At 36.2% G+C, this 16,703-nt stretch overlaps 1 protein-coding gene across 2 annotated transcripts in view; it reads left to right on the forward strand.

Annotated features, from left to right (window-relative positions):
• The window catches only part of PRTFDC1 (phosphoribosyl transferase domain containing 1), a 42,596-nt gene that overhangs the window by 4,143 nt on the left and 21,750 nt on the right, over positions 1–16,703 (forward strand). For both annotated transcript variants that reach the window (XM_053957986.1, XM_053957994.1), the window contains exon 3: positions 1,250–1,433. In XM_053957986.1, the coding sequence (XP_053813961.1) occupies positions 1,250–1,433 (184 nt within the window). The remainder of the gene's footprint in view (positions 1–1,249; positions 1,434–16,703) is intronic.

A 16,703-nucleotide genomic window follows, 5' to 3' on the forward strand; every position in this document is an offset into this window, starting at 1 on the left:
AACACTAAAAGGAATGATATATTTCAGATCAAACGAGATGATCTAATTTTTCTAATATATTCTATTGCTCTCTAAAAATATACTAATTATTGCTATATGGAATTTGCTACAGCATTAAAAATAAAATATGTGGAAATTAAGCAACAGCTGTTTCTCATACTTAATATATTATCTTCAGTCTAGAGCTTATTCTTCTCTGCTCCATGCACAGATTTCACTAAAGTTCAATCAATGTACTTATGTAGGGGCAAATTGATTTCTGTATTACAATTGATAGAGAAAGAAAAAAAAAACCTAAACCTGAAAAATGTAATAATAAAATATATGGGATAAATTATAGGATTATTTAATAAATTGTATCCTGTCAACAAGTCCACTCTCATTGATACTACTAATCTAATTCAGAGAGCTGTCAAAGAATTTTCCATTGGAAGTGTTTACAGAGTATAATGCACTGAGCTGTTTTTCCTCAAAACATCAAACAGCATTGTTAAGTTTTCTGTTGATACTTCATTACATCTAGAAATGACCCAGTATCCTATTGGGGGTCTAGAAATGCTATCTTTAAAGTTAATATTTATTATTTACATTTATTATTAAGATTAATATTTGTTATTTTTATCTTGAAAATGTATGTAGCGTTGCATGGCAGAAATGCGTACCTTTTGTTTCCAATCATCTGCCATATTGTGTTTGCCATGCAGAATTGCCAGAGAGGATAGGTTTGGTTGGGAGCCCCACAATTCCGGGTTCACTGGGGCATTCGCTCGATTATTTGCCTGTGTGTGACCTTGAACAAGTCACTGAAACTCTTTGCACTCTTCATTTCTGCTGTATAAAGCAGAAATGTTTGTATAGCTGGGGAATCTATGCATTTAAGGTTAACTAGATTCAAGTGCTTTGCATCTTGCATCCATCACTGTATCTGCCATCTGTGAGCTGGATCCAAACTCTATCAAGCACTGGAATGGGCTGTCCTGGAAGGTGGTAGAGTCACCATTCCTGGAGGTGTTCAAGAAAAGACTGGACATGGCACTTACTGTTATGGTCTAGCTGACATTGTGGTGATCAGTCAAAGGGTGGGCTCAATGATCTTGAAGGTCATTTCCAACCTAAATCACTCTGTGAAGTCAGGCTACTTAAGCAATGCCAGTCAAGCTGTATACTCACCATAGTGTTTGTGAAGCGTACCGTGACATTAGAGCATCTGCATCTAAAGTTATTTTATCTCTAATTTTTTTTTGTGCAGGACAGAACGACTGGCGAAAGATATTATGCAAGACATTGGAGACAATGATATTGTGGTTCTCTGTGTCCTCAAAGGTGGCTATAAGTTCTGTGCTGATCTTGTGGAGCACATTAAAAATCTCAGCAGAAATTCAGAAAGATTCATCTCCATGAAAGTTGATTTTGTTAGACTGAAAAGTTACCACGTAAGTCAACAACTGATTTATGTAGATTCTGGTTGAATGTCATAATAAATAATTGACTTTTGTATGTGAGATATCCACCTCCAATTATAAGAAAAACTACATGAAAAGTATTTTTGTTTGAAAAACCTGTGGGGTTTTCTTAAAAACTCATATCCCTTATACTTTGTAGATAGTGTGAATAAGGATATGAAGCAATCTTGACCTCTATTGTTTTATTTAGTCTGTCTTTTACTTCTGGACAGAGAAGTATTCAAATTTCATTCATGTAAAATGTTGGCATTTGTTTGTTCTGAAAATCCTCAGCAGTTCTGTCAAGTTAATTTCATGTTACTGCATTTTCCACCCCCACATAGTTTGGCATAACTGCAAGGTGGTAGAATCTGTCTTCTTCTAAAGGTTTAATGCTAAGTAAATGAAATGCTTTCATCTTCATAGCATGCAGTTTACATAGTAGCAAAATATACCACCAGATGATGATAGTGTTCTACAAGAAAATGAAACAAGCCATTCAATCAAATCCAGTGTTGAAGTAATCATCAAGCCCTTCTGTTATCTTCAGAGGAAATTATGCAATAATACTTCATCTGTGTCATTGAGGATATGATACTGAGATGACCAGCATTTTTTAGAATCTCTAACTACAATTTCTTATTGTAGAAGTTATAAATTTATATCCTATCCTGCAGTGCATGTTTCACAGTGAGGGAGCATTTCTATAAGTAAGTTCTTGTAGAAGTGTCTGAGGAAGTACACTAAATAAATAGAGTGATAATAAGGTGTCTTGCAGAAATGCAACTTGCTATGTCCAGTAATTCCCACATTAACTCTACAGCCTTTGCGCAGTTTGTTGGCTGTCGTTTTCTTCTGGCTCCAGTGACTATAAACTTTTTCTAACTTTCACAGATCTGGTCTGACTTTTTTTCAGTGTGGGAAAAAAGGTGAATGAGAACCTTTTATAGCCATTTTATTAGGATTTGGTCCCAGGACTTCTGTTTCAAGAATTAGTTCTATGAAGCACATGTGAAATACTAATATTATATATTTTCTAGGTATTCAACAGTATTATAGAAATAATTAATAAATTACAATGTTATATAATATCTCACATAATGGCACATGGAAATTTTACTCTTTTTTTTTTTTTTTTTGCGTGGTTATAATAGCACTGCTGAGGAAATAGAGGAATTACTTAAATTGGGTTTTATTTTGCATCTGGCATGTAGGTAATGCATGTATTTTTCCTACAGAGTTCTCTCTTATCCAGTATGAAGATATCCTTGTTCTAAAATTTCTTTCCTTGGGGTCAAATCTTATTAGCCATACTAACCCTTAACCAATGAGTGGCAGGAGATGTGTACTGCAAAAGTGTGTAAATTTTCACCTCTTTAGCTTAGGAAATAATGTAAAAGTATGTTATATCAAGCTGAAACAGCACTAAGAATTTTATTATGCAAGGGTGCAATTACCAATACTAAGTCCTAGATAATCTTAGCATTTAGTGGCTGTGCATATTTTGGGTCCTAGCCTCATGCTGTACCACAAAGGTTCCTTCCCAAGAACTAGGTGCCTGCATCTGCATTTTTGAAAATATATTTTTTTTTCTTGTATGTACTTCCAAACAGGTGTCATGTATTTAGATGCTGAAGCTGTCCTTGATTTAGTACTTGGATCAGTGCTTGATACCTGTCTGGTCTTGGGAAGCTGAATGACACTGCAGTAGAAATTTGAAATTACATTAATATTGGTAGGTGCAGTCCATGAGATATGCATAAACATAATGCTGACTAAAGCATCTTTGCATCTTGAGTTATTGTTGTGTCCTGTGCAATTGCAGGTTTTGGAGAATGTCCTCTTGTCAGCATAGCTGGGCTCAGATCACTTGAGGAACTCGCTGTACCTAGTCTGAGAGGCTCTTTATTCCTGGCCTTATACGAAACTCCCAAATCTCCATGTTAGTTTATTCTGTAATAACATGTCTTTTTCAGTGTTTTACACTTTAATCAGAGGCAACAATTACAACTTTAAAGATAAGACTCTACATAAAATCTTGGAGCATCACCAGTTCCACTCCTTTGTTTTCCTCTGTGTTTTCTGTTCCACTTTGTAGTAAGACTTATCACTGCCCTCTCTTTTTATGCCTTCTTCATTTTACAGACACTGTTCTTCTCACATTATTTATCCTGCTTCCTTTTACTAACTGTTCTCTCTTTCTCTCCTGAAGGGAGTCCTGCTGCTCTCAATATGCTTCCTTCAGACATGTCTCCCTTCCCCCCTCCAGCTGTTTAAATCCAGAAACTAATTTCAGCTCAAACTCCTGGGATTTTTGTATTGTCTCATTCCAGCTTCAATATTGAAAGGTTAGTTGATTTTTAGGGGCTGTAATTCAAACTGGGATTTCTTGGTTTAACAGAATAGCAAAAATGGGCTGTAATTGTGACCCAGAGTCAGATCTTGGCATCAGTGAAAGCACCCCTTAACTACCAAGTATCAGTGAAAAATGCTGTACTTTGCTTTTTGGCATACAGACATGATTACAGGAAAAGGAGATTGCAAATGTGACTAGTTTTATATGGCTCTTTGTTCTTCAAACCTGTCATGATATTACAGAATTTAGACTTCAGAATTTTTACTTAATTAGTATGTTAGGATTTGCTTTCATATTAAGTAGCTGAAAGCTGGGCATGAATCTTCTTTGTAAAATTTCTTCCTGCAAATGAATTGATTAAAAAAAACCAAAGCGTAGTACATTTAGATTCTCTGGATAATGAGTTGCTACTTGTACTACCATAATGAGTATGGTTTTATCTGGTTTGCAAAATATTGTTATATGTGTCTGAATATTTTTACATTTTTGTGAGAAAATTTCCTGTATTTTACAAGGGGCAGGTTAAAAGAAAGCACCGAGATGACAGTTAGAAAATATGATTTCAGGAGTAAACAGATAGGAAGCATCATGTAGAGTTAAGGATAAAAGTTAGGGAGTTGATGGAGAGGAAAATCAAATCAATTTTCCAGATGGAAATCTGAATGAAAAGCAGCAGCTCTGAGTTTTAAGAGGCGGAGAAGAGAAAACATACAGTTCTTTGAATGAACTCAAGAGTAGCAAGGCAAGAAGTATAGTGGGTAGAGCAAGAAGCACTACCATACTCCTCATGGGAAATATGATGAATATATAGAAAGATGCATGCCAGGTTTTAGGGGAAAACACTGTATTCTGGAAACACTGACATGAGAACTGATAGAATTTAGCAGCTTTTTAGCTATTAGGTTCTAAGATATTGGGTTTTAATATAAGTCAAGAACAGTGGGATTGACTGCAGAGATTTTTGAATTTAAAACTAGATGAATAAAATTTACTATATTTAATTTTTACCATGCTGACTTTTTCCCAAATGATTGTTCCTGCACAAGGAATTGGAGTTCTGAAGTTGAAAATGGGTGAAGGTTTCAGATTGAAAGGAGAATTCAAAATTATTTTCAGAAGCATGTTATGTTGAAGTCAAAGATGAAAAGTAATGGTGGAAGAAGTTGAATTAGGGAATATCATCTAAGGAGAATGTGACTCTAGCAGGAGAGATGGTGGATCCAGAAATTCCGTAATACATTTGTGATATTGATAACTTCAGGAGATTAAAGAGCTGATTAGGAAGAATCCAGAGGGAAGTAAAACAGTGACATTAGGAAGATCTTTTACTAGGGTGTTTTGAATTAAATGATAGGACTAGACAAGAAAGAATGTTTGAGGATGAACCAAAAGAGAGAATGAACAAAAAAAAAAAAAACCCAGAAGATGTGGATGTCATTAAGAGAAGGGTGGAATAGGATATGTTTTAGTAAAAACTTACACTATAAGAAATGTAGCAGAAGAGTAGACTGTTTATAAACAATAATTAGAGCTTCTCTTTGTTAAGTGTGGAAGAGACAATTTAGGGCAAGCTGAAAAGGTAAAGGCTGAATTACAGCTGCAGAGAGAAGAGGATGTTCTGGCTTAGCGAGTCTAATCTGCAATTAAGAGATGCAACAGTATCACCTAATCCTGTTCCATGGATATGCCAAATGTGACCTTTAAGTGAAACCTCAATTTTTAAATAGAATTGAAAAAAGTTAGAAGAAATAGAGGAAGTATGCAGACTTTCTTGAGAAGTTCTCAGCAGCCTCTCAATAGAAGGTAAATGCATATGAATTAAGACTTCTTTAGTGGACCAATGATGAAAGCTAAAAAGAGAAGGAATCATGGTAAGAGTCATTGTTGAAACTGGTGGTGGGGACTGATGGAAGAGAGAAGAAACACCACACACTTTTATTAGGCAGACCAGTGTGCTTTCTATGTGCTTTGCTATCTGTTATTGTAAAATGTTTAGTATTCCCATATGGTTATCCATAGATATCTATCTAATTCTCTTAATTACTATATTTTATAAAATAGATATGATAGTAAAGCTCACATCTCGGGGAAGGACAAGTGAATCTTGGTGGCATAACCTTTTTTCACTGAAAACCATGGAGAGGTAAACGAGGAATGAGATTGCTACTTTTCCTTAAGTCTTTTGTGATTTGTTTGGTTATATGTGCGGACTAAAGTGGCAGAAGAGCAGCCATTTCTGTTATTTTGACATGACATTGTTATAAACAAACTCTGTTATTTTGAATAACTTTAGGACCCCACCTGGAGCACTGCATCCAGCTCTGGAGTCCTCTGCACAGCAAAGACAAGGATCTGTTGGAGGGGGTCTGGAGGAGGCTACATACATGACCACAGGTCTGGAGCACTTCTCTAGGAAGACTGATTCAGTTGGGTTGTTCAGCCTGGAGAAAAGAAGGCTTTGGGGAGACCTTAGAGCAGATGGCCAGTATCTGGAAGGGGCTTACAAGAAAGGTGAAGAGAGACATTTACAAGGCCATGGAATGATAGGAGAAGGGGAAATGCCTTTAAATTGAAAGAGGGTAGGTTTAGACAAGATAGAAGGGAGAAATTTTTTTTATTATGAAGTTGGTGAGGCACTGGAACACGTTGCCCAGAGATGTGTTTGATGCTCCAAATATGAATGAACTTCAGAGGAAACTTCCAGAGGATTATGTAGATTTGGTCAATTCATGCAATTCTTTCAAATGAGTACATTATTTATGGTTTCCAGAACATAACTAATAAAAAAAATGTAAAAATGTGACTGCTGAATTGTAATCCGTGCACAATGGTTACATTGAATTCTGTTCACAAACAAATCCATTGATATGATCTGTTTCCTCTTCAGCCTCCAGTTGTTTGAAACATATTTACAACTGTTGGTTATTAGTCTTGGCAAAAACAGGACTATTAGTGCTGCAAGAATCTGAAAACAAGCAACAAAACAAGCATTGTTTAGTAAAAATCTGAATGTTTTTGCTATATGAAGCCATCTCAGTAAATAGTTTTGCTAAATCTCTCTACTGTAGGAGTAAGGAAACAGAGGGATTTTATAATGAGTGAGTTGAAAGCTTGGTAAATGGAGTAAAATAATTTCTTTTTCTGCCATGCAGGTTTCTTTCTCGTACATCAAATGAGTGTACTTAATTCCTAAATGACTCAACAGAATGAAGCATCAGACTATAATCAGAGTGGTATAAAATATACAGTCCTACTTTTAATGATAACCTATTCTTATTCAGTATAATTTTACTGTATGTAACTTGTTTTTTTAAGATCACTATGAATTTTGCATTTAAAAATAGTATGTTGAAATCCTGATGCTGAAAAAGCAAGTAATCTCAAAATGCTTATGTTAATTTAACAACACAGAAGCAACAACTGTCTTGCTTGCATTTAGTGATTCATGTCTATACCCAGATTCTCCACCAGTGTTACAATGATTGTTTATCTCCATTGCTGTGTCACACAGGAGAACACAACTTATGATCTCCTGAGAAAAATGTACATGCTGAGATGAAAGAGAATTCACATTCATTTTTGTACTTACAAATTTTCTTTTGGGAAGGTTGTGAGTTCCCTTTATTTTGCTTCATGTACTCAGTTTAGCTGATGACTGCATCATCATATTGATGCTGAGTAGCCAGGGAAGAATTACAAATTGGAGCCTACCTGAAAGAATGCATTCCTGTCAGCTTTAAAGCCAAGTTCTACCATAATTTCACAGGACTCTAAATGGTCTGTGAATTATACATTTGACCTGCAAATAAATAACTTCAGTATAGGCAAAAATATGATTTAATTTTAAAATTAGTGATTTGTGGTTTATTTGATTTGGAGAGAGATTGTGTGTGTACTAGACATTCCAAAAATAAAACATATTTTTAACCTTTTTCAGGTGTATGTCTTGCAGTCACCACTGCAGACAGTGAACAACTGTACAGAGAATTTTGCAGCATGATATAGTTTAAAATGCTAATGGGCAGCAGGAACATGACATAATTTAGTCCATAGAAGCTACCAGTGTCACGGTTGTTGCTGTTCTGAGAAATATGTTCTGTTGATTGTAGATGGTATTGTCAGAGAGATGTCTTATGGGCAAGCTAATGATGAGAGATTTGGGAAATCTGCTCCTTGAATTGCCAAAGGGATTTTATCTCTGTGTCCTTTCTTTGTCTATGAATGGATAAAGTAGCATTTACATCCTGAAGTAGTAGTATCTTTTTGAGTGAAAGTTCCATGAGATGCTAGACCTGCTAAAACAAGTAAAGTAAAAGGTCTTTTAGTGCTCCAAGCCAAAGACAGTGCCTTCAAAGCAGGCATTGGGGCTCTCCCTGTATCTCAGTTATTTTCTGAAATTTAGTAAGATCTGAGATGGTTAAGAAGGTGATGAACAATGGAAACAGATCATATTTTTTGTGAATTGAGTGTTAGGAGATACTACAATTTGCAGTTCTCCAAACTCTGTCCAAATGTTCCTTTTTCAAGTGTTAAGACTTGTTTAAATATAGAATATTCTTCATGAAAGAAACAAAAAAACCCACATCAACATACAGCAGTGTCTTACTGCAAAATATCAGCCTCAGAGACACAAACTTTTCAGAGAAATAGCTGAAAATGTGTTAGTAGTGGAAGTCATGCCAAAGGCTTATTCTTGCAGCTAGCTGATGAAATTTTAAACGAAATTCACAAAAACGTAATGAGAAGAATGACAGTCTCTTTCATTAAATTGTGGGTGGTGTTATGAGAGTAGCAGCACAATTTAGGCACTTTGAGAGTAAACTCTCCTGCCAGATTAATCTGTACAGCAGGTACAGTGGCTTGGTGTGAAAACTCAGGCACTGGAGGTGCGTCTCTTTTCTGATTGCACCTGCACTGGCTAAAACAGTGACTGTCTCCATTCCTCAGGGGCTGCAGTGCCCTCCAGGCAGTCACACTGGCCTGCTTCTGAGCACTCCCTAACTTGTTTCAGCCCAGATAACACCACTTATGAGAGAATTTCTATTTGGACCACTTGAGATTGCTGGATTTGTTTTTAGCAACCCAGATGCACACATGTCAGTAGCCCCTGCCAGAGGGAGACTTACAAGCAGCTGGAGACAGCTTGTGGGCAGTAAATTCTTTAGTCAGCACAGTTCTTGCTGGAAAAAAAGAGTCTGCCCATAGTCAAGGGACCCTGACTACCATGTGTCCAAGCCTCAGATTCACCCACTGCTTTACCTGAGAGATGCTCCTCAAAGGTATCAGAAGGAGTGTGAATATTTCAACTCTAGTTATTCTTGTGTACCAGCCTAGTTTTCCTAGTGTTCTAAGATAAACTGAAGAAGGCCATACTATATGGAATAAAATGTGAACTTAAAAGTCAGGGTCTTGAAACTTCTTAGGTCTGGAGGCAAATGCGCTCCTTTCACCTACATGGCATCTACGACTTCCGTTTAATGTGATGGCAGAGTTATGAGATATGAGAGCTTTAATTCATTTTTTGCTCAAAGAAAGTGTTTTATTTAAAATAAACCATACAGTTTTATTTTGTGCTTAGGGGCTTGGGATGCTCCTTCTAATGTAAATAGGTGTTAATTTGTGGGCATAGTTCAGGAAAGGTCATAATAAGTCTATCATACAGTCAGTTTATCCAGTTTATCTCTAATGTAGAACTTACTTATAGAAGATGATCATGGTAACTGTATGCATCAGATAACACACCTACACACCACTTGAATATGTTAGCACCATCTGAAATCTTAGTGATTTTTTTAAAGTATGAGTAAGTGTGTCGGTGACTCACGTATGAAAGATTTGGGGGAACTAAACAACTCAGCCAAGGGAGAACTGAGTAGGAAGTGGCCTGATTGCCATGGGGACAGAACTAGAGCAGATGTGGCACTGAAGGCAGAGTGATACTGAACTGTCCTACAGCTTTCCAGAAATATCAAAGCATTGTTTTAAAGTGTTTATGGAGCATATTTAGGCAAGTGACTACATGCTTTTTAAGATACTTTTCATTTTTATCTATAGTTTCCAGCTTAGGTGTTACCTTCCTTTATATTGATATATGATTTTTATCTATGGAATTATTTTTTTAAATTAAAAAAAAATCATTTTCCTATATTGTGGGTTCGGACTGTGCTCTTTTGGATTTCAAATCTAATATAAACTCCAAATAGAGGTATTTAATAATGTTTTTTGAGAAATTTGTGTCCCCAAGGGTCACATTTTTCTTACAAGCTGTAATGTTTTATTTTGAAAAATGTCTCCTAATTTGAAATAAATGTCTTGGATTATAGTATATTGCATAGGGTACAGCTACTATGTATAAACAGTGTTTAAGGTCTGAAGTTCCTTTTTCTTAAGGATTTTTTTCTATGAGTGGTTTTTTTTTGTGAGCTTAAATCTTTGGTATTTTTAAGGAACCCAGGTTCCTGAAATCTTAACATATAAGACTGTAAATGTTTTTGAAACTGGCCACTTTTAGAACAGATTCAAAGCATCAAGGGACTTTATGAGAAGCATCCAACTGTTCATCTTTTCAAAGAATTAGATTCCCCTGGATACAGTATTTGTTGTATAGCAGTGGTTTCTTATAAAGCCTAAAATATTGAAGTATAGTTTAGCTTATATTCTGCCAAAAATGTACTAAGCTACTATTAAGTTATGGCATTTACAGCAATATTATATGTCATCCTGCTTCATGGATTTTACAGTGACAGGGAGATAGGATCTTACATGTAAGATAGGTCTAGAACTTTATGGTCATTAATCCTGTTGTAAAAATAAGATCTGATGAGTTTGAAAATACTGTGACATGTTTATGCATTGGAAAAAATCACATTACTTGTATACTAGTAGTACCATTTAATATGTGAGTTTTTCATATTAAGATCTGAAATGGGGCAAAATTAATTAAAAGAAGCCAGAGGGTTCTAATTTTTCTCAAGAAATTTGATGACTCCCTTTTACTGGCATCTTAAATGCTGTTTCTTAAAACAGATCATAACATGTGTAGTGTTTGTGCAGTGTCACACCCCAGTGGGTCTGTGAGGCATAGACCAAAGGGTTACTCAAAAGGAATATGGCAATAACAGGAACTCCTCTGTAATTGCAGTGCTGATCCATGTGATAGATATAAAATTCTTCTCCCTCCTCATTTGATAGACAGAAGTTAAAATATTTAAATAAAGATGGGATACTATAAAACAACAGTGCAAGAAAATTCACAAAGAATATGTAAAAGTTTACAAGTTGTCATTAGCCAAGGGACTAAACACAGTAGTATGGAAAAGAGTGTACTGATTTCTGAGAATCAATGATAAATTAAGCTCCAGATTGCTGGAGGGAACTAAGCATTTGAGGTTTTTATCAGACTCATCTTCTGTGAATTTGCTTACTTCGATTTATCTGTTTTCTCAGCCTGTGGCTATTTGACAAAGTTCAAGATTCTTCTATCTCTGTTTTATCACCAGATTCTAGGAACTAATGATAGTCAGGGTCAGAAGGTTAGCACTTTCTGGTTATTTTAGAGAAAGCTGTTTTCTCTTGTGCTTGCAGAATCCCCAGGTGGACAGGGTTTTTAGTACAGAGCTACAAACTCACTATATGTTTTTTCACAATGTTAATTTGCTTTTGATCATTCATTCACAACACGGTTTAAAAAATGGGGTAAGATCATACATGTGGATCTAGTAGTGTCTGAGCTGACATGCTAAGATCCTCTGTTGAGGCTGGGAAACATGACTTCTAGTTCCACTGCTGTAATGTTCATGCATTTAATGCTAAACAATAATTGGGCAAAAGACAGATACTCCAGTTATTGTGGACTTGAATCCAAATGGACATTTTCCTACCCAAGGCCAGTATAGTTGGCCATAGCATGATTGATGACCTTAATGACTTTTGCATTACCATAGCAGGAGGAGAATTTTCCTTACACTCTTTGGCTTATGGAGCTGAGGAGGAAAAACATCCCGAGTCTGCTATTCCGAGTGGGTGGGCTGGTATTACATTATTATCACCAAAAGCAGACACCCGCAGCAATGCCTTCTGGCAGCCCAAATGGAGTTCCTGTGTAGGACTGTGGCAGTTCAGGAGGGTATGCTTCCTAAATTTTTCTTTTACCTGTAAGTTTTAAAATTTATTTGCTTCCCATCTCTGGAGAAAAATTATGTGATCTGAACCTTACCTTACATGACTGAAAAGCCCTGTGAAATTGTTAATACCTTCCTTTTCTCTTCCTGGAACATACACAGGTTTAATGTCTATGTTTTAAATATTATCTTAGAGAATAAAAATAAGCTAGAGTATAAGGAAATTTTAGACTACAATATGTGAAAACTAAGCTGAGTTTTTGAGGATTTATTGTGTTTCTGATATACATACAAGTCAAAAACTTTGTTATCATATGTTCTTGATTTCAGTTCTTGCTCATCTTTTTAAGTGTTTGGGTGCTGTTTCTGCCATATGGAGATATGTAGTGTTGCAATCTTACTGCTTCATTCTTAAACAAAAGAACCAATGCTAAGCAAGTATATAAAATTTAATTGCTAAATCAGAAATTAAAAGTGAAATAATGTATTGGCTATAATTCTTATTAGCCAAGTTGACTGCTCTGAGTTCTGCTTCGATTTATGACAGTTTGGCCCTTTTTAAAGATAGCTTACCTTCCTTGGATTAAATACAGAGAAGGCATGCAGGAGCCCTGGAACACAAAAAATTGCTGAGTGAACAGATGATTACAAGGAATTCAAATTATTAAGTTTAATAACTTACTGTTTCCCAGAGTGTTGTTTAAGCTGAATGACCTGCCTTGCTTTTACAGTAGGGAAGAAATATACCCAGGTGTTACCACAGGTCAGCTGATAAGGAGTACCTTGCTGTCAGTAAGTTCATTGTTTGCCTTTCTCTGTCCAAAGCCAACTTCCTCATTGCAAAACTCTGGCCTTCCCTGGAACTGGATAGACTAGCTTGAATTTGAAGCAGTTCCAAACCTGAGTGGTGAAGCTTTTAGTTAAGGAATAACAACAAGGAAGAAATAGAAGAAAAAATAAGTAAATCTTTACATGAGTTACACTGTAGATCTACCCCTACAGAAGTAAAATATGTCTTACACTGTGGTAACTAGAACTCCTCTACATACAGCATCTCTGCATCTACAGCAGTTTAAAATTTGCTATCGTCTGTTATCGTGGTAATAGCAGTAAGACCAGGCTCAGTGCAGCACAGTCAGTGTGTGGTCAGCTCAGGAAGGCAGCTTTAAGGCTTTCAGAGCTGCTCAAAGCTGCCAGTGCTTCAGTGCACATGTACCTGTACATCCCTGCAGGAAAGGGGGTGTTCTGGCAGTGGGTGTGTGCCACTTTACTGGATTCCATTCCCGCTTGGCTCAGCATTGTTGGATTGTTTGCAAGGTATTCAAGGCACCTCTTAAAAATGTATCAGTGACCTGGCACTTGACTATTTTGAATGTGGGTGTACCCCAGAGGTTGCAGTCTGGCCTTTGGTATACATTTGATTCTGGGTAAAGGAAGGCAAACTTTCCAGTCTACTGGGAAGTGATCCACATCATTCCCACTCATTTGTACAAGTCTCCAGCTTAAAAGTACTTACTAGTTGCCCTCTGAATGTTCCTACTTAAGCCTGGATAGTCCTTCTAGCTGCCTGCCATGAAAACTGACAGCTCATTTTCTACACCCTTGAGGTCTTTTCTTCTTAGCTGTTGTTGTTGAGAGAAGAAACCCGAAATTGTATTGATTCAAGTGGATGTTGTTTCTAAGTACAGCATTTTATATACTACCACTCAACTTCTGCTGATTCACTGAGGATATTTCATAGCCTATACTTTATATATCAGTTTGACTTTACCTATTAGCCAGAATAGGTTAACAGATCCTGTAGATGCTATACTGACACTTCCCCACCAACTTCTTCATATTTTTAAGTATTTCTCAGGAGGCAGGTTGCAAAGCAATTTAGTTACATACTAGGATCCAAGGGACAACTGAATGGTCTGTCATTGACTTCTTTTTGGTCAAAACCTTCCTGGAAAACCCAGTTGTAGGAGGTGGAATGATGGTGTGAAGTGAAAGAGCTGTCCTAATGGGAACTCCCAGGCTGGAGGATCTGCTGTATCACCCAAGGGGACAAAACCAACACAGAACAGGCCTGATGGTCACATTCTTGTTTGTTTTGATTTTACCTGATGAATTTTGTGAGAAAAAGGTAACCACATTTTTAAAGAAATTCCATATGAACTCTGCAGACTGTAGTAATTAAATGTGTAATAATGACCTTGTGTCTATATTTCATATTTTAGTTATGCATTTACACTGTTCTGATAAAGCTGCTTTTTTTTGCCATGATTAAAGAATCTTTGTTTCACTAAGCCCAGTATTAATGTATTCCAGATTCTGCTTCTTCAGAAGAGTAGCAGATGTTCACAGTTTGGTGCAATTTTCAGATGAGCAATGCTGTTTATAATGAATTTTCCTGAGACCACCCAACTCATTTCACTTGTAACTTGAACTATGTCCAAGTGTTGATCTCAAGAGATGTAAAAGAGATGTAATAATTCAGTGCCCCACCCAGTTCAAAACACATGACTTAGTATTGATGGAATTTAAATATGTATACTTCCAATCTACATAGAAAGCTAAAGTTTTATCTTGTATGCCATGAAAAATAGTGGTGGAAATAACATTCTTGCTTTAATTAATCAAGTATTCCTAGAATTAACTGAAATTATAAAACAAAGATGAACAAGTGAAAAACCACAACCCAGTAATTAAAACCAAAGTAATTGAGATTTTTTTCTGGAAAATGCAGATTTATTAAGCACCAAAAAAAATAGAAATATAGCTTGGTATGAGGTGTGAGGATGTGACACAATGCATCATGTCATGTCAGAAACAGCTGCAATAAATTTTGTGCTACAATAACCAAAATAAAGTGTGATTTAGAGCTGTCTCTATCCAAGCCAATATATTTAGTGTCAAATCTTTAAAGAAAAAAAAAAACATTGATGGGGTTTAGGGATATTAGAAAACAAGTATTGAGGAACTTTGGGTGACAGAAAATGAAGCTTCAATTCATATTTCTGGATTTATAAGAAATCTCGGAGACTCAATTATATCAGTTGGAACAACTCACAAAGGAAAAAAGAAGCTCTGAATGGAGACCATGAAAATTAAACAAACAGTTCTGAATTGACATTAATTGGTACTGAATGAAACAGATTTGTTTTCTTTCCTGACATTCCTTGTACTTTATACTTAACATTTATTGCAGTGTTACTTTGAGATTATAAACTGAGAACACAGGAAAAAAAAAATGCACTGAGAGGTTCCCATGGCAACCATAGTGTGCAAATCATCTATGTGAACATATGATCAGGGTAATGTCACACTATGGTATTGAGCCTTGCTGTTTGGCAGGTATGTATTTTACAACATGAGTTAAGTGATAAATGTAGATAGTTATAAATGTCATTGAAATCAATTAGCTGATTTTTTTTTTTTAAGCAAGAGAATTGCTCTCCAGTGTGATACAAGGAATTTCTTTAATTTTTTTCTGAAAATACCTTGTCTGGAGTGTTCTGAGCTACATATAAAAAGCTATATAGAAAATGCTATGTTTTTTAGGCACCATGAATACTCAGCCTTGTCCTTTGCCGGCACTCATTCTCCACTCAGAACAGCAGGATTTTCATAAATGTATGCAGTTGTGTCCCAACAGCCGATGTGTGAATGCAGAGATTGACGGGATGCTGTGATCCCCCTGCTCTCAATGGCTTTTGTGTTTGCTTAGCTGCTTGCCAGCAATGAAGATGCTATTTCAGCATCTTCCTTTCAGCTGAAGCCAGAAATACCAAATGCAAAGGAAACAGTGCTGCTGTGAATACTGCAGAAAGAAAGGTTGTGTTTTTGGGTTTTTGTGGGTTGTGGTTTTTTTTTTTTTTTGTTTTTTTTTTTTTTTTTTTTTTTTTGTGAAAAATAAATAAATTCATTAATCATTGCACCTCACTGTTATCTTTTTTCTCTTTCTCAACTAGCAGCTTAAGGGCAAATTGCCTCTTCAGTAATTCTTGTGTGCTGGTTGCTAATGAAATTCTACACTTTCTCATTTGGAAATGAAAAAATATTTTGTCAGTGCCTTGGTTACACATGCTGTGGTAGATATTAGAAACAATCTGCTTTTTATAGTCTTATAATAGTCTCGACTTGAATACATGCCTGACTTTTGAAGAGTGACCTATCTTGCTTTACAACAAAAGACTTATGCTTTTAAGCCTGAACTTAAAATCTTTTCAATCTTCACTTTTTACTTAGTTCTAAAATAATCTTCTGAGGAAATCAGTTACTTGCTTTCTTGTTGTTTGGACTTTTTTTTTTTTTCTATTTTTCCTTACAAAAATAAAAGAAATAATGAAACTTATATTAGAAAATGTATGGGATGTAACCTTCATTGCTGCTCTAGCTCTGTTTCCCGGGAAACGGATCAGAGCAGCATGAAATTTATCTAAAGCTCCCAGATCCGGTGCAGAAAAAGTGAAGGCAGGTCTAAAAACTGTCATTTAAAGCAGTGACTGCTAAGGACCTCTTACACAGCTATGGTGTGAGAGTTTTGTGGAGAGTAGAGTCTGAGTGAAAGCCAGGGAGCCTTTTGGTGGGTCTGCAGAATGCAAACTTGGAGAAATTCTCATCTGGGCAATTCGACAACCTTTGCTTGCACTTACTCTGGAAGGCTGTATTAATTTATACAGTTCATTCCCATGAGGACCACAAATAGTTCCTGGGGTTGCCAGATTGCTTGTGACTAGGTATCTGCAAAGGTGCTTGGAAGTCCCCAGACTTCTGCCACCTGGGCTGTGAGCATGGACA

This window comes from Vidua chalybeata, chromosome 1 (genome assembly GCF_026979565.1).
Source record: "Vidua chalybeata isolate OUT-0048 chromosome 1, bVidCha1 merged haplotype, whole genome shotgun sequence".
Taxonomy (NCBI): domain Eukaryota; kingdom Metazoa; phylum Chordata; class Aves; order Passeriformes; family Viduidae; genus Vidua; species Vidua chalybeata.